We start from the raw sequence: 21,449 nt of genomic DNA, 5'->3' as shown, positions 1-21,449 counted from the left end.
CGGGGATCTGACATTATATTAAGTGCCCTGGCCGTCGCCTAGCCGAAGCGCTCGTACCGTGTACGCATACGATTTTTTCACCACTATCTTGGTGGGCTCATCTTCAATGCTACTCAACTTCCCGGGCGGAGGCCCTAACGCGGAAGTGATTTGCGGGCTTCCAGATTGTCGCGTGCGAACCCCACACCACCTCTCACATCACGCATTCTCCGCAACGTTTGCTTGGAGTACGGTATCGATATACACCAGTGATTCGATCTCCATTCTCGGGTTTCTTCTTTGTCTCTTTTTGCAAAGCTTCAATACCGTTGATCTGGCCTGCTAGGTGTTGGGACTCGAATCCCAGGCCAGAAAGTCGGAAACATGGATTGCACGATCTTCAACTGACAATCTTCGGGTTATCCGAAGCCGGCCCATTGTTGGATAATTGAGAATCGAGCGCCGCTAATTCTCCAGAGACGGAGGTCAGTCGAGTTGCAAGGGCACCGGCGAAGGCCCAGCTGGGCAATCCGGAATCTTACCCTGTAAACTTCCAGGGGAGAATCGAAGGGGTTCCGGGATATCGCTATCTTCACCGACCGATGGCCGACATGAATAGTTGGACGGCACGCTAGCCCGTGAGTGAAACTATTCGGTGTGCGGGACTTTAGGTAGGACGTTAGGACTGCGCTTATCTGTGAGGTGCCGCGCGGACAACGCCGATTGTGGGGGCATTGCGGTTCTTATCTCGGCTATTACGGCAGGCGTCAGTTCCACAACACCGAACTTTTGCAGCGTGTCCTACCAACCATGATGCACGGCTGAGGTAGTGGGGTCTGCCGGGCTCCGGTCTGTTGAACGATTCACCTACAGATAGTGTGTGCTGGTGTACTCCGTAGATTGCAGAACTGTGGTTTCTTGTTGTGGGGTAAAGAACATGATGGCGGTTGATCATCAGAAAATTACATACGACCATACCCATTGGAAAACTCGGGATCCCGTCCGCTCTCCCATAGATAACTCAATGAGGGCCGGATTAGTAGTTGGGTCGGTGACGACCAGCGAATACCTGGTGTTGTATGTTTTTTGGCAAAAGCTTCGGCCTCTGTTGAATTCTCATCACCAAGCCTGTTTAACTTAAAGGGAATTGATATACCGGCGTCGCAAATTGATACACCGGCGTCGCTGTTCGACCTTTTGATTGGCTCAAAAAAATATTGTTAGTGCAATCAAATTCTGCCAGATACCCACAAAGTATCTTAACCCTTTTTGTTCCTTTGCTCCCTTTCCTCTAAGGTTACATCATCAAGCCTCTAAGTCTGACTTATGCTATTTGCTTACAATGGCTTCTCTAACTGGAGTTAGAGATGTTCCACAAGGCCAATCTCAAAGCAATCCCCCTACTAATAAACCTCCCCCTATACGAGAGCGACCATTGTTTGAGTACGGCCTCCCACCATCATCTGGCCAACCACCATCATCTCCCTCCTCAGAAAGCAGCCGCCCTAGCGTTAGCCAATTCTATGGAGTTGGTGATCCTTAAGGGCAGCGCGACCTTATTACCGAGCTCCTAGCCGACATACTACAAGACACGCGACCTCTTGTATACGATTACCCTAGTATAGAGCCTACGCTATATCTTACTCGTCATTTCCCTAAAGGAACAATAAAAACCCAGCGGATTACTCTCCCACGACTTTCTCCAGAGCATAGCCCCTCTCCTCCCAACGAACAGTCCCAGCAACCTTCCTATCCTACAACAGAGTAGTTCAATAGTGCTCTTCAGCTTGTTCTACAGGTTGTTGGGACTAATCAACAGCTAACAACGGCACTCCTCCGACAACAAGAGTATGTCCGTCAATGGCAAGAAACATGGGGTCCCCAAGTCAACCCACCACCCTATTCACCCCCACGGCAATCCTCCCCTCAAAGCGAAGCGTCTTTCCGAACTGCAGCCTCCTACCACACTCTAAGCAACCGATCCTCCTCTCCTCCTATAACCGAAATCCCAAACCCACCGATTCCTGGCGATCCAGAGCAAACCTATGATGCCCTCTTCGACCGAGTTAATACCTTTGCAAGAGCTAATGGATTTGGCATTTTAAAGCGGAATAGGCATAAAGCTCGAGGCCGAATCATTCGATACACCTTCCAGTGTGATCGGTTTGGCGAGCCTGGGCCTACACAAGGTGCTGGTATTCGACAGCGCAAGTCTCGTAAATGCGGTTGTAAATGGTAAGTTATTGCCGAGGCTTAAGAGGAGGGTAAGTGGCTTTTACGTTATCACCTAGACCCCTAGTATAGTTAGTATAATCATGGCCCTAGCCTTGAAGCTACTGCACACCCTTCACATCGCAGGCTTACCCAGCCACTTCAGGATGCCATTGAAACTACAAGCCGACGAGTTGGGATTCGGGCTCGCGATGTGCGTGCTGTTGTCCAGGAGCAGTTCCCAGAGTCCTTATTTACCCAGCGAGATATCTATAACGCTAGGGCTCGTATAAACCGAGAGAAACTAGCGGGATATTCGCTAACTGCAGTATTAATCAAGCTGTTTGATGAGCGAGATATCCTATACGTGGTGAAATGGGCAGACGCCGAGCCAAACCGCCTTATTGGCCTTGTCTGGACCTTTCCCTACTGTCTCCAAATGTGGAAGTGATTCCCTGAGGTGATTAGCTTTGACAACACCTACAATACCAATCGCTTTAAGCTCCCTCTCTTCCAAGCTACTGGGCAGACCTGCCTTGGATCTGTTTACAACGCTGCGTTTGGCCTTATCGACAACGAGAGACTAGAGTGTTTCCAGTTTCTCTCAGCAGGGATCCGCCAACTCATGGACCAACACTCAGTCCGTTACCCCACTGTTATTATTACAGACTACGACAAGCAGATGAAGGCTGCACTGAATGAGCAGTTCCCAGACGTTCAGCAACAACTCTGCATCCACCACATCAATTCTAACGTTATGCTCAGGGCTAAGCAGAAGTGGGTTAAGGACCGCAGCTGTAGCAGTAACAGCAGTGGGTCTAATGACGAGGGATATCAGCTACCAATACAAGCAATGGCCACGCTAAGTGATGAGGATGAGGCCTATATCAACACATCTATTGATAAGCCCCCCCCCTCATACGTATCGTGGGGTCCTTATGATGTGGAAGCTTGTTGTTTTTGCTGAGACTGAGCACGCTTTTGAGAAAGCCTGGACCAAGCTCTGTAAAGAGTTTAACGACCAACGCCCAATCCTCCAGTACCTCCACATAACATACCTACCTTTAAGAGCACAGTGGGCCCGCTGCTCTATCCGAAAATATTAGAACTTTGGTGTTCGCGTCACCTCTGGCACTGAGTCAAGTAATAACAACATTAAGAGTTATCTCTTAAATGATCTTAGTCACCTATATCGACTTGTTGATGTTATGTAGGACATGATTGGTGACCAGGAGATACGCTTCAGGCAAGCTTGTGCTGAGGATGAAGTGCTTACAGGCCGGGAGTATATAGGTACTCGCTTTGAGTACCTAGGCGAACTTCGAACGATGCTTTCCTCGAAGTGTCTTGCATTAATTGGGAAGCAATACCGGCTGGTAAAGAAGGCAATGCCGTCTGGCACGAGGCCATTCCTAGCCCCCCTTGGAGACTGTGGTCTAGACTGCACTGTTTTAATTGAGCTGGGTATCCCATGCTGCCATAAGATCTACTCCTAAAAGTTAGATTTAGCTACTTTTAGTAAATGGGAGGTATACCCTCGGTGGCGTCTTCGAGAGACGTCTTCCTCAGATCCATACCGCCGGATCCTTGACCCTAAGATTGCTGCATCCCTCCGCGGTAGGCTAAAGAACATAGTGCAGCCTGTCCTATCATAACTAGCCTTACCTGCAGAGGGCCAGTCAGCCAGACAAGCCCGCACTACCTATAGCAGCCAAGGCGTAAGTAGTAAGAAGCGAGGCCGCCCACCTGGGAGCAAGAATAAGTCGACGCTAGCTGGGCTTACACAAGAGACAAGTTAGCCAAGTCAAAGCCAGATATCAAGCTCATCCTAGCGACAAACAAGGAGCCAGTCTAGTGTTCTTGGTAAGGGGAGGACAAAAGGGAATTATGCAAGTGGACGGCCGATGTAGCCTAGTGTTCGGAGGAAACGGAGTTAGTGGGAAATGGTCTGTAGTGACGATGAATCTTTGCAACCACGTCGCAAAAGGTAGTTAGGTAATAGGCCTTTTGAGGGGTTATATAGTCCCTATTTGAGATTTACAAACCTGGGGTATAAGTAGGCTGTAATACGTACTTTTAGAAATCTCAAATTAGAGCTTAGGTTAGAGAAGAGGGCAGGAATAGCCATGTTAGTGCAGTCACCCTCACCGCCTTTATGGGGAGGTATTGTTTTTTTGAGCCAATCAAAAGGTCGAACAGCGACGCCGGTGTAAGTTCGACGCCGGTGTATCAATTTGCGACGCCGGTATATCAATTCCCAACTTAAAACTAGGTGAGGACAACCAGAGCGCGTCACCAAGATGAGACTCTCCTCATCTTTGTTACAGTAGTCAGCGAAAAGGGCTTCATCCTTTTTACAACTCTCTGATCTCTTTCCGCACGGACATGCAAAGTTCTTGGCGCTTATACAGTACGATTTGTTATCATATCATTTGAAGTACATCCAACAGTCCAAATAGGCTGACCCCACTCGCAGTTCTGTTTGGCTTCTATTCGCAGAAAATCCACTTGTGCAGAGGTCCCGCTGTAATGCACGTATTGCACCGGATTACGATTAATAGATGCTGGTCTGGGGGAAGGGCGTGTATTGGCTCAGTAATGATTATTATGGCTCTACTGTAAGTAGTATGTAAGATAGTCTTAAGCGTGTCTAGCGCCTCTTCAGATGTCCCTTCAATGTCTTCTATTTGGCTTTCAGCCCTCGTCCTGGCTTCTGTACGCGAAGCGAAACATCCATCTCTTGTATAACAAGCTGCAATAGCCTATTTTCTCAGACAAATATGTACACCGTTCGTTCTGTGACCCTAGTACGGATAAGAAGCCGTTCTGTGCTTTTGAGTAGTATGAGATAGCTTTGCTATTCTCGCCAAGCATCTCAAACAAAGAGCCGAGATTTTGAAGTGCGTTCAAGGCAGGAATATAGGTCTTTATGGCGTCTGCTCCAAGTGCCTTCTCGTAGCCTTGAAGAGCCCGCTCGTACATCGCCTCGGCCTCTTTGAGTCGGCCCTGGTTCTTGTAGAGGAGGCCTAGATTGTTGACCGTGTCGAGTGTTGACGTGTGGTCTGGTCCCCATGCCTTCTCCTTGCCTTGAAGAGCCCGCTCGTACATCGCCTCGGCCTCTTTGAGTCGGCCCTGGTCCGAGTAGAGGTTGCCTAGATTGTTGACCGTGTCGAGTGTTGACGTGTGGTCTGGTCCCCATGCCTTCTCCTTGCCTTGAAGAGCCCGCTCGTACATCGCCTCGGCCTCCTTAAGTCGGCCCTGGTCCGAGTAGAGGTTGCCTAGTTCGTGAAACATCCATGCATCTTTTTCCTCCGCCGCATCTGTCGGTATCTTTGTGATGCATCGGTCTGAATGTTGTAAAAGTCGTCTTTGTATTATCCAATACTCTTGCTGCTCCTTGCTTGGGACATGTGATGCTATACACCTTAATGCTGTCCAAGCCATCTCCTCGTCGACTCCCGTGTTCAGCACGTGTATCATCCACGCATGGACATATCTATGCACACTGTATCCTCGGGACTCTCCCTTAGTCTCTTTTATAGTAAGGTCCGCCTCTACTAGTCCATGTTCGTAAAGAAGTCTCATTGTTGTGTTGAAGATTAAGTTGTCTTTCGTTATGTCTTGTAGCCAAACCGGCCCCTCTGAACCCATATCCTGCAGCAGTTCGTACCATAGGTCCTCGTTATCGAAGTATGCCCAAAGTCGAAGGAGGGTAGCTGCACCTCTGCTTTGCTGCTGAATGAGGTTGAAGGAGATACCCCACGTCGAGTACAACGCTTGATCGTAATCCAGAAGCTGTGGACTCTCTCTCTGTAATCGCAGCCATGATTCGTCGTACAGCCGGAGATACTCAGCGCAGCTCGTCGACACTTGGTTGAGGTACGCTCCAGCCGTCGACAGGGCAAGCGGAAGGCCGTCAAGTCGCCGCGCAAGCGTATAAGCATCAGGATCTATTTCGATGAATCAGCCCCACCTACGCTGCTCGCTCGAAACACTTACTCTGGCTCAGATGGGCACGATTGGATGTTGACTCCAGTATAGCCAAGCTGTCATTGACGTCGCCTAGCTTACTCAGCCGGATCAACTGCCCGAGTTTCACTGTTGAGGATCGGGTTGTGATGATGATGGCGCCGTGGTCGGTTTCAGGAAAGTACGGACGGATATCGTACGCCTTTGAATATGCTGCCTCCGGTTGGCTTGTGTTGCCAGATGCAGTCCCACCCTGCTCCGCAACAGATTGGGCACTTTGACCCGCATCGCCGCGGCGGTCAAATCTGACATCGTCGTAGTTATCGTAGACAACGAGCCAGCGGTCGTTCCTCGCTTCACTCAGCCATCGCTTAACTGCTTCCGTCGTCTCGTCAAGGTCCTGATTGACCATGGCATTTTGTACATACGCCATAGTCGGGTGTTCCCGCAAGATTCGCTGCGCCGCTTGTTGTAAGCTTTGCTTCAGTGATGTCTCATCCCTTGCGTTCAGCCAAAGCATGGCCGAGTAGTCGCTGCGATGCCGCTTCGTATACTCTATCGATAACTGAGTTTTTCCCATGCCACCTAGACCCTGCAGCACGGCGTTGCGGCGCTCACCCGTCCATTTCAGCGCCTCATGCAGACATCCAAGTTCGTCGTCTCTACCAACGAAGCGACTCACCCCTACAACGCCTGACAAAACAGGGGCAAGCGTATACATGGTAGGAGTAGGTTCGGCTGAATTGACATCAGCCATCGTTCATTAGCAGCAGCTGAGGGCTTAGGATTTGGTCACGTACAGTTTGTCCTGGGAGTCCTGCACACGTAGCGCTCCATCAGAGCCTTTGTTGCTGAGGCCGCCATTGCAGCGGCGAAGTCCTGCCATGACTTGTTTTTGTGACTGTCGGCGTAGTCACATACCCCCTTAACAATAACACACGGGGATCTCCTCCCAAACGCCCGCCCCCTCCATCTCAAAGGCAATAATGTTATGCTCTTGAGCAACCCTGTCCCGGTGTTCGCCTGATTTTATCACCGTATCACCTGAGCCGATGCGCCCAATATATATTCGCGACTCGAACATCGTAGACTCCAGTCGTGTTCTTACTATTTGATGTGCGACATCGCATCTAAGCTCGTCGTACGACGCTTTAATCGCTTCGTTACACGTAGTAGATTCGCTATAGCCATAGCCTAGCTGATCTCGGTGTCTGTGAAGATAATCCGGCTTGAAAAGTGAGTCCTCTTCGGCTGCAGGACGGTCGTAGTAGATTTGGTCTTGTGCGTTAATGGCCATCTGTTGGACTTGCGTGAGGACTTTGGTGATCCGGCGCTGTAAGTCGTTCCGGCCATGTTGCGTCTCGTAGGTGGCGAGAAAAGAACGCACGTCTTTGTTGAGTCGGCTCAGGTTGTCTTTAATACCGTCTTTCCTGCGAAACTTGCTAGGGTACTGTCGGCCTAGGTCATACTGCACGATGCTTTTGCCGATCACCACATCCCCAAGCAGCATTTCATGATCGGTGCCCGGGTTAGGCACTCCCCCACAAATCCTAGTCAAGAAGGCTATCTCCAACCCAACATATATAGATCGGAGCCGGACTACCTCGTTGGCTGCGCTGACTTTTCCCATGTTGGGGAGAAGAACCAAAACAACATAATGAACTCCAATCAACCCCAGCGTGTGATTGTTGTATTGCCTGGGCGCGGGCCCGCGCCCATCTCTATCATCGTTCCATATCTCGTCGAAAGCCAGGATGACGGCATCGTATTCGCGGGGCAGTGCGCATATCACGGCGATACGGAAGTCCTCGAAACGGCGTGGTTGAGGGTAGCTCGTCATCGCAAGTTGTCGAATGCAAGTGAATGTCGGGCCTCGTCGGGGTCGGGGTGTATCATATCATGTCGTCGTCAAAACTTGTTTTTCCTTGTGACAACGTGTTCATGCTCTGCTGTCGAGAACTGGGAGTTATGAGGCCGGAGATCGTCGTTCTCCTTGCTGACGGAGAGGAGGAGTTGGCATCCTAATCGACAGCCTTGTGCGGCGTAGCAGTATCGCTGACAAATCAACCTCATGACTTGTGACTGCCAAGTGTGCAGAAGACTTCATCGCGTGTAATGAGCTTAAACAACAACAATTCTCGGGAAGTGACGGTAAACAGTAGCTATTACCCGCCTAATTCCACTTCCGCACTTCAACAAAACTACCTTTATTAAGAAACTAGATAATTATAACGGAACTAAGTTACTAGTAAGAACTAAGGATAGATAGAACATATAATAGCTCACGAGCAAGACTTGGAGGACGTCAGGATACGGCATATACTATATAGTATATAGCTAGAGCCTACGACCCTCTACGCCACATACCCTCCGGGAGGCCTGCCGCCATGGCGTTAAATATAAAACAAACAAACAAACATGTTAGCCCCGTATGAAGCACGCATACGTATCTTGGTGTCTGTTTGCTACCTCTGGAAGCATTGCGTGGCTGCACACTCGCCCTCTGCGTGCTAATCGCTCGTATATGAATGGAAGGCAGCACCGCACTGCCTTCCTCTCTCTAAGCAGCCAATGATCAGCTGCATTGTATGACCCAAGCCCTGCAGCACCATTTAGGTTGTTCGTTAGAGGACCAAGACCATCCCACCCGCTAGTCGCTGCGCGGTGCCAACTGGCAAGGTTCGGAATTCGGTCTGCATCATGGGATGCGTCTCTTGTCCTTAGCTTTGTCAACACTTAGGGTCAATGACAAGTTGAAACGTCTGAGTCAATATTGAAGTCAGGAAAGCACGTCCGTCCAAGTGACAACATGCAGGCTGTGGTCAAAGGCGAAAATAGCGCCGTAGCGGGGCTGTCCACTCTCTCTTGCTTTTGGAGGGCATGCGTAGGGCGACAAGTAGTGGCGCTTGAAGCTCACCATTGGCACATTTACCGTTGAGAAGTAGGAATGGACGAGGCAATGATCGCGGCATTTGGCTATATGTATCGTAGTAGCCTTGCTTTACTCTTGTCTCTAGGAGGGCGATGGAAACACTGCCAGTCCACGTTGGCTGTCGCAGATAGGTTTGATTAGGACCGGCCTCTTGTTCAAGGTTCCGGTGCTTGAGACACGCAAATGCCGTCGGATTTTGCTCTCTTTCCCACCAAGCTCGAACTGATAGGTAATTCAGGCGCCACGTCTTGGCGGTTGATGATGATGATGGTTGTGGGGGACGGGGTCAAAGTGTTGTTCGCTCCTACCCTTGCAATATAATTAGTCAGGCAGAGTGGTGGCACCCATCTGTGCCGGCCGTTGAAGATCAATCCGTTCACGCTGGCAGCATTGACGCAGGTCTGAATGTTCCGCGCTGCTGGATATGGCCTGGTCCCTACCGTCACGAAGTGCCTCAACGTCGCCATGGCTCCACCGCTGTTGGTGTGGGTGCTTCTTTCCTACGTTGGCCGTGCAGGTGCTCCTGGAAGCCAGAGTGAAGAAGATCGTTGCTGCAAGGAGCCGCAACGCCGTTCTGCTTGCTCTGTTTGCAAGAGTGTTCGGGGATTTCATCCGCTGAGAATAGGCCGTCGGGGATGCTGCCATGCTGCATAACCCCCGGGCGCCTTTCCCCTGACTATTACTCGCAAACGGCTCCCTGGTTATCCTCGTACTCTATAGGTGTGGATGTCTCCGTGTCTGATTGTCAGGCGATGTTGTTTTGAACTGGTCAAAACCATCAGACTCTTCGTTTGCGCCTGCATGACCTGTACTAGTCCTTGTGGGCTAGCTGCTTGGTATCAAGTACCTCTTTTGGGCATATCATCGCCTCGTCCTAAGTGTGAGCCAGCCCAAATTTTCAAACTCCAGAAGTCAGTTCATGTCTGGGATCCAGCATTTGATTTGTCCAAGTGTTCCAATTTCTCGCAGGTGCTTCAATCTGCTACATAGCGTCTCCGACCGCCATGCCGCTCCGGGAACGGGCACGGGCGGTTCAACAGGTGTCCGCGGCGACGGCCACGGGTTTAAAAGCTCCACCTCCTTCAGGGATGTGACTGGCAAACATGCAGAACGCGTCGAATACATCAGCGGTCGTGCCGCATGCGCGGGGAAGATGAGGTATCGCGGGTGTGTCTTCGAGATGGCCAAGTGACGGCGGGTGTTCCTTGCCCTGTATGGGACTGCTTCGGCAGGATTTCTAGTCTCAAATCGACAAACGGTAACAGTGGAGGGATGGCGTCATAGCTCAGCCGTTGGTGGCTCCTGAATTGTCCAGAAAATTGCGGCTTGTTGCGTCGGCAGAGACGGTTCCGAGGAGTGCTCTTCACTATGCTGCTCAATGTCTTCCATGGCGCAGGTGAGCGATGGGGCAAAGGCCTCGCGATGCAATAAGTGGGGTTGTGATGGAAAGATGTGGAATTTGCACTGTGAGGTCAGATGACAGGAGAGATGGCGAGGAGCAAAGTAGGTATCCGTATCTACGGATACCCACTCCGATGTGAGCACTGAGGTCATAAGAAGTTAACATGCTCCATGCAGGGTCCAGGCAAGAGACCTAGAAGGGGCCAAGGAGTGGTACCTGATAGGGCTGCATGGCTTGGAAGTTGGCAATGTGGGGAGGTGTTGGGGCCAAGACCTGCCAGCCCAAGGACAAGCCCAAGACCTGGGCAGCCCAAGCCAGACCCAAATTCGGGCACTTATTAGGTAAGCCCTCGACACGATGGCGCACTGGCCTGCTGAACTGTTCCAGCCACGGAAAGCACGGCACAGCTCAATTCAAAAAGAGTTCGTCGGGGAGGTCTGGTTAGGGAAATAATGAAACACAAGGAATTGTGTTCGAATTGCTACGAAGAAGCATCTCGGAAGGCAATTTAACCCAGATAGTTCGCTATCCTAGCACAGTAGTTGATTCTACTCAAGCAAGGCCTGGAAAGTCCGATGGGAACCATCGCTTGCACAATGAACCACGTCCCTTGGAGTTTTGCTATCCGGGATTCCGGGAAGGACTCATCGAAGCTCTTAAGCAGCACATTAGCACCAAGTACCAACAACGCAGCATTGACCTCAAACATCGTTGATTTAACTCTCAGTGATTACTCCCTAGCTGATAATCTCATCATTGAGACAGAACATTGACCAGCCATCTCTCAATGGTATCGCAATCGGGAAGCAGGCTGCACAGCACATCCATACAGTTTCCGGGGACCAGATGGTTCAAATAATGAAACATACAAGTTATGCTTATTTCGAAGTTTTTAAGATTTGCGCATTTGACTTCAAAAGACCGTGGCCATCAAGCGTGGTTTGTGGCCTTCGAATGTGCATAAACACCCTCCTCAACTCACTGTGCACGTGTTTTCCTTGCGAAGCTGCCTTTGGTTAACACATCGCACAATCTGACGCCACTCCTGACCAACACACGTTTAAAGGATCTAAGAATATCTGTCTTCTGTCAATTTCTTGTGATGATTATGTAGTGGAATTGACTAAGTGCGCTTTTCCCTTCCTTTCTTTCTTTCTTTCCTTTTGGCACATCCGGATGTTCGCGCGGCGATCCACCCCTCGGAGGTTCGGAGCGAGGGGCTCAAGGCACGCTCAAGCCGCCTTCCGGCTCCGCCTCCACCAAGTCGCTTCCGTTCCGCCCCCGGGTCCCCCAGCCAAAGTTTTCGACCTGTTTTGTCTACCTACATTATCTCACTTCGCCGCCGATTACGACGTCCAACCCAGAGGCCTGCGAACCACCATCTCTGAGGGCTCAGGGCACATTCACACACTCATTGTTTGTAGATTGTAGGACAGTCAGTCAGCGCCTGGGGACATTCGAGCCTAGATTCCAGGTCTAAGAAAGGAAAGAAACCCAGCTTACAGTCATAAAGAATAAGCGTGCGTTGGTCAATGTCACAACTGTCATTATGCGGATGCTCGAACGAGAATCGACATAATCTCCACCACGCCCATTTCTGCGGGGCACGTTAGGCTGCCGCATGGTTTCCGCAGGGGCCAAGAGCTGTAGCACCCTAGCTCATCCCTTGACCTGAACACAGAGCCGTGGCATTGCCACGCAGAACCGGACCGCGACGGGTAAGAGATGTCAATCGAAGCAACCAAAGACCGAGCGTTACAACATGAACTTCGGCAAATTCTTTGTGGGCACTACCTAGCCGAGGGATTCCATCGACAAAAACGTACTTATCACAGCTCACAATGATCAGGTCTCCTCTCGGCAACATTGTGGCAAAGACGAAATTGACCTCATGTTTTCGATTTCTCATCACACCAAGCCGGAGAACTTTGGTGGAATTAGGCTCCCAAGTGCTTCTCATCTCTGTCGGATGAGACTGTTAGGCGACGGCTATTGATGAGGACATACACCATTTTCTTCAATCACGATGGGCATCCTGAAGCAGGCGGATTGGCCGGAATCGTGGAGACATTACCGTCACAACGTAAGAGAGACTATCGCTACGATGTAACCGTGATGTTGAAATTAGTCCAGCCTTGACCAGAACTCAAGACCATCACCTTCAGAATGTCTCATAGAACGTATGAGCCAATCTTTTAGCATGTCGGAGACCGACCCTTTTGTATGCCGATGCAACGTCCGAATGCCCAATAGTTCGGCTGGACATAGTTCAGGGGCCGTGTTGCACGCACAAGGCTGGTATGCCAAAGCTAATTGTGAAACGACGCGAATCCCAAAATGGGCTAATGCCTACATTGGTATAAACTTTGTGTGGAACTCCTCAAAACAAATACTGGAGTTTAAATCATCGGCGGATTGTCATTTTGGCAAGGATCATCAAGAGCCTTAACCCCAATTCTTGTCATTTAGATAAATGGGTTCCTGTCGGATTGGAAGTCCAATTCGGCCGCGAGTAGGGGCAGAGCATGGGCCACCTCGAGGGGGTACACTTAGACCTTGACTACCCACCCAACCTCCGGTTGGAATCTCCCTTCTACTCCTTACGCAGAATCAATCAATACAGAGATATTGATACTTCGTCACCCCCAGGACCCTACGGTTCGAACCAAATTCCCTGTGAAAGGAATACCAACAGTTCCTTCTCGCCTGGCTTACACACCGCTTCCGTAGCCGCTTCCAGGGAAGATGTCTGTTTCTTGGAAGGGCTAGACTCCACGCGCTGACAACACACTTTACTTGGTCATCTTGTGGACCAATCTCTTCAGAACATTGTTTTGTTTCTACAAGCTGTATCAGAGTGTCTACGACAATGGACAACGCCCACGACGAAACTCCTTTGCTAAATCGACAGCCAGCTGCGTTGGGCATCATCATTGTGTTCCTGGTAAGCGACCAATTCTACTGTCCTTGTCGGATATTTCTTGCAGTAGAAGACTGCTTGCAGGTTGACACGAGAATCTGACGCTTGCCTACAGATTCTCGCGTACGTGTGTGGGTTAGGCCGCCTGTATATCCGGTTCTGCGTGGTTCATCGACCTGGCTGGGACGATGGATTCCTTATAATAGTGTTGGTAAGTTGTGATTATGAACTTCAGACAGCCTGATCCCTCTAGCTCCGGCATGCTGACTTGTCTGTCTCGTCTCTCTCTTACTCAGATGACAACCACTTTGTTGTCTCTGGCAACGTGCATAGGTAATTCCCATTGCCCCCAAACGGAGGTGACGGATGTGATCTAACACGACTTTCAAGCTCTGTTCAATGGCCTGGGTAAACAATTTGCAGGCCTTGGCCTGATTGGTATGGAGGCATTCATAAAGGTTGGTCTTGAGCAAGAAAGATGAAGCGCGGCTACTAACATGCGGTAGTCATTCTACATTTGCAACGCTGCGTACTGCATGGCCACGACTTTCATCAAATTAGCCTTGCTATCTCAATATCTCACGATGTTTGAGTTTGGATCACTGTCTTTTAGACTGACCATGATTGTCGACGTCATAACGGCAATGTGGGGCTTGGCGTACTCAACCATCGCCTGGTTTCCTTGCGATCCTGTCTCTTCCCAATGGATTCTCACGCAGCCGGCCACAGCGCGTTGGGGATTCGGTTCATCAGCCCTGGGGATCTACCGGAGAACTTACGTTAGCCACATTGCGACGAACATGGTCCTCGACGTGTTGGTGTGCGTTCTACCGCTTTCTTGGGCTTGGCGGCACGCGGCTCAAAAGAGGTCTATTTACGGAATCGTTTTCCTGTTCGTCCTCGGCGACATGTAAGTCCTCCAAGACGAGAAGACACCATGGATTCAGCTTGCGTCGCGTGGATGTGGCTAATCATCTCGATAGTGTTGTCGCCATTGGCGTCAGTCGCCTCGTCTCCATCGCAAATACGGCTGCAGGCACATACCCTACGCTCGACCCGTCCTGGTATGGCTGTGTGCCTGCTGTGTTTGCAACGGTTGAAGTGAACTTGGCAACAGTTTGCGCCTCTATCCCGATTGTCTGGCTAGTCACACAGAGGGCCTTGAGCAAAATCTGGGTCACGAGAGAGTTCGAGGTTATTTCAGAACCTCTGGATTTCCGTCTGAAGTCCACCGCGTCATCTTACGACGGCGACTTTCAGACAGAATGCCAACTGCATCAATAAGCAGCGGGCCGACACGTTCGACGGCAGTCCGAGCAACGCCAAGCGGCTGACGAAAAGAGTTGTTTTGAAAGTGTACAATGTTGGACGGATAGTGATACCCAAGGTCTGGAATTCAAGCATAGGAGAAGTGGTACATTCAGGCGTTCAGAGCAGATAAAATCCGATGGGCAGACGATACTTGTCCATGCGTGTGCCAAAGCCATAATACATGGATTATCCTCACCGGTGAGACCATGATCGAGTGCGTGCCACCCGAGCCTGCAGAGGATTATTACTCGATTGTCTGCGATGTGATTCAAGTGAATCTCGGAACTAATTGCGTTGATGAGCTCAGTTCAGGTGACTGAGGCACCTTGTGAACATAGTCGACAACTCGGTGTACGAGGAGTGGTCTTGGCCATTATAATGTGTGGAGATGAATGGATTCAAGAGACGCCGCCCGAGGCTGTATACCACTCAAATGGTCCATGGTTCCTGGTGAAAAATCCCGATCCGAATCTGGATCCGGTCCTCGAAAGTTACTGGCCCTTGGTTCCGGTGGCATCAACCCGGCTTCCGGTCGGGAACTCACTAGGCATGCGGCGTGTGCCAGAGACAGTGACTTTCACTTATTTGGTCCGCCAGACTTTCCAAGACTGGAAAATTCGGGAAAGGGAGCCTTCCAGCTGATAAGTGATGACCACTCATGCAGCTGCTCTGTTTGCGCGAGGGCGTTGCTACGCCCATTTTCCGCCGCAACTATTAGCACCTCCTTGGTGAGAGTTCTCAGTTCTTTCCTCGTCATTCAACTCTGGGTCATTCTCTAAAGTTGGTTCTAGGATTGGGGTCATGTTCTTCTGTATCCTGAGCAGCTTCCAGAGGGGTTAGGCCGATGGGTCATGCATGACGCGTAAAAGAACAAATCATCTATAGAATAGGCTGGTTAACTATCGCAAAACATTCAATCCAGTATGAGCGCTTGTTTGGTGATGTCAGGTTTGGAATGAGCCCGGTACCAGTACTGGCTGGGATGAAGGGTAACACGAAATCGAGTGGTTCTGCCGTAGACGCTAACGTTCACCGTCCCCACGTCCGTAATGACCCAGATCTGCCGAGCTAACCCCCCTGCCTCCCCATGCTTTTAGGCCTCCCCTCGCTAACCCATCGCTTGAATTACTGGGCCGTTGTTGCGCTGGCAGGTTGATCCGGTGCTACAAGACTGGGACACGGTGACACTCATCGCGGCCACAGCAGGTACAGCGCACTGAAATGGAGGTTCCCTAGTTCTACCTCCTACTGCGGCAAAATTATGCAATCTGCGAGCATCTGAGAGGCCGGATTCCGCCAGCCGCACGGTATAAAATCCATATTCATCCCGTTCTCGACGCGAAGTCGCTACTTTCTTAGTGACTTTGAAGTAAAGTCGCTACTTTTTTGGTAAGTCGCTATTATTTTAGTGACTTTATAAGGTACCACTTTCTTGGTGACTTTGAAAATGAAGTCACTACTTTTGTAGCGACTTGCGGAAAGTCACCACTTTTCTTTTGGGAGCGGGATCTGGTCGGCAGGAGGATGTGGCGGGAGATGTGTGGCGCGGTGGCTAAGGCCGAGTCAGCAAGGGGTCCGTAAGCCCCGGCGTGCTCAACTTGACGCGTCGAGACGTGACGGCGCGTCAAGTGATTCTCCTCTCTACAACAACTCACCCAACATCTCCCATTTATCCTCGTAACACAGCAATCTTCAAAATGTCCGGTACCGCAGCCGATATTCAGCAGGCAAAGATAGCCCGAGCCGCGCACGCGCGTGCTGTTAGAGTCGCCAACAAGGAGAAGAGGGAGAAGCTTAAAGCAGCCAGAGTCGCACGCATGGCGCGTGCTCGCGCCGCGAAGAAAGCTTGAGTGAGGTTGGTTTCAATGATAAAAAGCTGGGAATAAATACTAAGCTGACTTCACTCGCAGTGCATGGTACGATACCACGATTACGTTGACGGCCGGGGATGGTGGGTCGTCGCGCCAATCGGATGGATTTGTGATGGAAACCACCACAGCGCAAGTGGACTGTTTGGTGGATGATCGTCCTTGTATTTCTAGGGGGTGTACTGGGACTTGGAAGGGGGCGGAAGCGACTGAAATTCGGTTTGCAAGATCATAGCAAACAATCCTGCGGGAAATCCATGATCTAAATTTCGTGCAATTCATCGACAAACCGTGCCCAGTGCCACGACAGTCTCCAACTTTCGGATCAGAGACGTTTGACGATGGCCTGGCGCAAGCGCATCATATCCATCGTACATGTGCTCGCAATTGAAACGTAGCAAATGCGGTTGAGTAGGAAGGCATGGCAAATACTCCCCGCGCGGGCTCCCACCCTTTCAAAGGGCCGTGACTTGAGGTAGATGGCGATGCACCTCTCGTCGAAACGTCAGCGGGCTACGGTTAGGCAATTGCTGATCTTGGCTTCAGGATGCGACGCCACTTCCGCTCCGTGAAAGCGCCACCACGATTGAGCATTTGTGTTGGCCGCGCTTTTGAATTCTTCGCCAGGAGACGGGCTGTCACAGCCATTTTACGTGCCGCCACCATTCATTTGATGGTCTTTCTGGGAGTTGTGGATGTTCGTGTTGCTGCTTATTTCGCTTGTGGATATTCTTCTCCCAGCTCGAATGACTCCCCAGATTAGATGCAGGGCAAAGTCGCTTAGGTCCTGGACACAAGTCGACACTTCGTTGTTTCGAAAACTATTATGATTCAAACCTCTGATTGAGAAATGTTGCAACTTTTTCCGATTGCAAATGTGCTCGCAAATTGGCAAATTTGTGTAAGCGATCAGAGACAAAAGTAAGTTGTGCGGTCCTATGGCCTTGGACAGCGAAGACCACACGCATGCAGCTAACCGGACAGGTTTGGATAATTAGTGGAGTGGCTAAAGCACCCACTTCGGATTGCCAATCAGGTGCTTGCGGTGACACTAATTGAAATTTTATTTTTTTCAATCTGGGCCTCACGCACCGCTTCAGGCTTCACCACGCACGCCATGGCGAAGATCCGGGAACAGAACAACAAGAGGAAGAGCGAAGCACATACAACCGATTGATATACTTGCTGATAAATGACTGGTTACATTAGCGGTGATGGGCATTCAGCGGAATGCATTTCGGTTTCAGATTCTCATTCCTGCTTACAGAGAACAACCACATCATGCTAAGGTAGATAAGTCGAACAGTATTGTCATTGAAAATTTAAATCATCTACCAGTCAAGCTGCTTCACCTTCCCTCACTGAACAGGAAAGCTACGGGAGTATGGAAGCGCTAGTTCCCATCTCCCAGGGACCTCTCAGAATCATAATCTTCATCGCCATGGAAGATCAACTCTGTTGAGAGTACAACCATCTTCATCATCATGAAAGTGGCCTGACAAAATTTGCAGCTCCTTGGGACTCGAGTTCCATTTTCACGTTAATGGACGCCTTAATATGACCATGGATACCAAACGGCGAAGGGAGTCGTTCCTCAGCGTGAGCACCCTATCTCGTTTAGAAGAAACCCCGTCAACTAAGCGCTAGCTACATTATCGCTTGTCGTGGACACAAGGGATCTCATAAACACTTATTACAAGCAATTCATCGAAGAAGAGTTCCACATCCTTTTTTTTCTTTTTGAAAGCGGCAGCATGTGACTTTCTCGACTCCAAGCTGCCCATCATCCTTCGAGTTGCAGCGAGTGAGGTTATAAATCGATGCGATATTCCTCGAGCTCCTCGCCGGCCCCAGGAGCTATAGAACAGCTCTGAACGAAGGGTAAAAACGGTCTTAGTCATATCGTGAATGAAGCGGTCGGACTTCCCTCTCGCCTAATTTTTCTTAGCATCTACTATTAGTATAATAAGTAGGCTACTACCAAAATCCTTAATAGCTGAAAACCCTTCACCTCTCCTCCGGCGCCCTCCCGCGATGGCCTCGTAGCCTCCAGCGGGCTCTAGATCGTTACCGGCCTCCTCGGCCGGCCCTAATCGAGGCTCTAGACCCTCTTCAGAGCCGCCCCTATCCTCAAGGGCTAAACGCCGCTACGAAACCGAGACCCAGCTACTCCGGCCTAGCCTTGCGGGAAGCTAGCCCGACGCCCTAATAATAACCCCCTTAACAGCTAAGGGGCCCTTAACTATAACTAGGATAGCTACTAGAGCTATCCTTATAGTGTTACGACCCAACATGCACGACCAAGTCCAGGGCCTGCCCCGCAGGACCACGGCGGCTACGGCACACCATAAGTGCACGAACTATGGTGATGATGATGTATTTAACGTCTGGTAACAAAAGGACGTGCCGGGCGCTATTGTCAGAGCCCTCCCGGATAGGGGCTAGTTAGAGGTACTAAGGAGTCCAAGCAACAAAGGAGCAGCTCAGATACATATACAGCGCAGGGAGTACACGTCGAGGGAGGAACAGATTTCAGTAATTCATCATTCTACCCCTAACTGCAGTTGGCCTCTGAGAGCTTCCACCCTGCGTCAACAATCCCAACTTGACAGTGGGGGAGAGAAAATATCCGGCTACGCCCGCCATAGGCTGCACCATCTGGTTCGCCCAATGTAAGTCACAAGATTAGCGCAGCCCCGGCCTCCCGGCTCGGGCCGAATGCAACGATGACAAGACTCGGACTTAGAGCAGCTAATTGGTTCACGCAGTCCGCGGAGGAGTTTCCTTGGGGGATCGACTGAGGCTCGCTTCGACAACAGCCTCATCTGGGAGAGAACGTGCCGCAAGGCTGCAGATGGCGCTGGGGCTACTGACCGAAAGAAGATAGAACAGCGACATGGGTCCTACACAGACAGCCTGCAGGGTGACACAGGGACGGAGGAAAATGCGTCCATGATTTATCAGCAGCTTAGATCGGGCGGTTGTTTGTTCCACCGACGTTTAGGGGCCGGGGGGTTGGTTTCCAACTTGGCGCTGGGCAAACGTCTCGGTTTGCCGTATATAAGTTCCCTGTGAGTATACACACACACACATGTGGAAGAAGTGTTACCCAACAAGAAGCACCCCATGTCAGCTTATACCAACCACATTCGCGTTAATTTGTACCGAATCGCCGTCCCAAAGCCTTAGTCTATCTACTCGCTTGTATCAGAACGCCCGTGACAATGAACACCGATAATTGTTGTTGTTCTATTTAACGCCATGGCGGCAAGGGCGCAGCCGCCCTTGCGGCAGACCTCCCGGGGGGTATGTGGCGTGAAGGGTCGCAGGCATGAACACCGATAAGAGAACCGTTGGTGAGCTTGCCACGCTCTACGCCACCCAGATCAAGGGCAAGGTGATCCTCACTACAGGCGTGTCGCCGGGTGGCGTCGGCGCCGGCTTCGTGACGGGGATCGCCAAGGCGCAGCCCGCGCTCCTTATCCTTGCCGGCCGCAACCGGACCAAGGTCGACCAGACGGCGCAGACCGTCTCGTCGGAGAACCCGGGTGTCGAGGTCCGAGTCCTGGACCTGGATCTCGCGTCGCTCGACAGCGTCAAGGCCGCCTCCGCCGCAGTCAACGGCTGGGACGACGTCCCGCGCATCGATGTGCTGGTGAACAACGCCGCCGTCATGGCCGTTGACTGGAAGGCAACGCCCGAGGGCCTCGACAGCCAGCTCGTGACCAACTACCTCGGCCCCTTCCTCTTCACTAACCTCATCATGGGAAAGATCCTACAGTCTCCTGCCCCGCCCGTCGTCAACGTCACCAGCGACGGTCACCGCCTGGGGCCGGTCAGATTTGATGACTATAACTTCCAGGTGGGGATTCTCCCCTGCCGTCATTCTTGTTTTTATTTTTGTTCCTCTTTCTTTGTCTCTTATCTTAGCAAGCCTCGTCTTACCTCGAGTCTAGGACGGAGAGAACTACAATAAGTGGCAGAGCTACGGTCAGTCCAAGACGGCTGTCATGCTGAACGCCATTTCGTTGGCCGAGAAGCTGGGGTCAAGCCACAACCTGGCCGCCTTCAGCGCGCACCCGGGTCTTGTCATGAGTAACCTCGGCAGCCACCTAAAGATGTTTGGAGAATCCACCGAGGATTTCGTGTCCATGAGTACGTCACACTGTTGAGAAGCCCGCAAGAGCCACGGAGTCGACCGTCGTCTCTTTCCCCTCTCTGTCAACGAATGCAAGCTGACGTGAGTGAACAGTCGCCCTTGACCGGCTGCTGGGCAACATGCCTGGCTTTGTAGACTGGTCCAAGATGAACATCGTGCCCGACCCGCCTGAGGTCGGCGCAAACATCCTCGCCTACCGCGCGTTCGATCCCGAGCTGTCCAGTGAGTCTAACCACGTCCTTTTCCACTTCTGCCGAGGCCGGCTAACTGATGTTATTTCTTTGCAGAGCGTAATGGGCAGTACATACTGAGCGGCCGCGTCGCAGACCCGTTCACGGACACTGTCAAGCCTTGGGCCACCAGCTCGGTCGAGGCCGAGAAGCTGTGGAAGCTGAGCGAGAAGCTCGTTGGCCAGGAGTTTTCTTATTAGGGGTGTTTCGGGAGGTCATCCGCGGGGATTATTCATAGAGAGAGTGAGAAAATGAGCCAGCTTCCCCAACCTAGAGTATGTTAGTCTTACGGAGCGTGATGGACATTCAGTTGCAATCAAGGCCATGGCTGTTGTTTGGAGAGGTCTAGAATGGGACTTTGACTAGAATGCTATGGGAAGTAAATACATTCCAATCAAATGAACCGGATGCCTCTCTTACAGCTGTATCAGAAAATGCCACTTGTGACTTCGGTGCCAGATTAGGTGC

At 51.0% G+C, this 21,449-nt stretch overlaps 5 protein-coding genes across 5 annotated transcripts; 3 read left to right on the top strand and 2 right to left on the bottom strand.

Moving 5' to 3' along the window:
* The first annotated feature begins 55 nt into the window (after positions 1-55).
* Positions 56-668, top strand: BDP81DRAFT_442697 (uncharacterized protein). The gene is made up of 2 exons (XM_060591687.1): positions 56-444; positions 522-668. Exon 1 carries the CDS (start codon positions 107-109, stop codon positions 323-325), a length of 219 nt encoding a protein of 72 aa, XP_060437871.1. The 5' UTR covers positions 56-106; the 3' UTR covers positions 326-444; positions 522-668.
* A 4,188-nt stretch (positions 669-4,856) lies between these two features.
* BDP81DRAFT_476751 (uncharacterized protein) lies at positions 4,857-7,999 on the bottom strand (the record flags this gene model as incomplete). The annotated part of the gene is made up of 4 exons (XM_060594790.1): positions 4,857-6,140; positions 6,190-6,897; positions 6,960-7,038; positions 7,100-7,999. 4 exons carry the CDS (start codon positions 7,997-7,999, stop codon positions 4,885-4,887), a joined length of 2,943 nt encoding a protein of 980 aa, XP_060437870.1. The 3' UTR covers positions 4,857-4,884.
* A 5,363-nt stretch (positions 8,000-13,362) lies between these two features.
* Positions 13,363-14,697, top strand: BDP81DRAFT_400777 (uncharacterized protein; the record flags this gene model as incomplete). Its single annotated transcript, XM_060588735.1, has 6 exons — positions 13,363-13,437; positions 13,529-13,624; positions 13,710-13,746; positions 13,804-13,871; positions 13,920-14,323; positions 14,397-14,697. 6 exons carry the CDS (start codon positions 13,363-13,365, stop codon positions 14,695-14,697), a joined length of 981 nt encoding a protein of 326 aa, XP_060437869.1.
* A 4,502-nt stretch (positions 14,698-19,199) lies between these two features.
* Positions 19,200-19,747, bottom strand: BDP81DRAFT_442683 (uncharacterized protein). The gene is made up of 2 exons (XM_060591686.1): positions 19,361-19,747; positions 19,200-19,264 (listed from the first exon to the last, which is right to left on the bottom strand). The coding sequence occupies exon 1, from the start codon at positions 19,718-19,720 to the stop codon at positions 19,553-19,555; it is 168 nt and encodes a 55-aa protein (XP_060437868.1). The 5' UTR covers positions 19,721-19,747; the 3' UTR covers positions 19,200-19,264; positions 19,361-19,552.
* A 176-nt stretch (positions 19,748-19,923) lies between these two features.
* BDP81DRAFT_387238 (putative short-chain dehydrogenase) lies at positions 19,924-21,370 on the top strand (the record flags this gene model as incomplete). Its single annotated transcript, XM_060587026.1, has 4 exons — positions 19,924-20,454; positions 20,549-20,747; positions 20,845-20,973; positions 21,039-21,370. 4 exons carry the CDS (start codon positions 19,924-19,926, stop codon positions 21,179-21,181), a joined length of 1,002 nt encoding a protein of 333 aa, XP_060437867.1. The 3' UTR covers positions 21,182-21,370.
* Positions 21,371-21,449: the final 79 nt, after the last annotated feature.

The sequence above is a fragment of the Colletotrichum phormii genome, assembly GCF_030913505.1.
Source record: "Colletotrichum phormii strain CBS 102054 chromosome Unknown BDP81scaffold_42, whole genome shotgun sequence".
Taxonomy (NCBI): domain Eukaryota; kingdom Fungi; phylum Ascomycota; class Sordariomycetes; order Glomerellales; family Glomerellaceae; genus Colletotrichum; species Colletotrichum phormii.
Note: the sequence above shows the minus strand (reverse complement) of the source record. Positions and strands in the feature narration are given on the sequence as shown.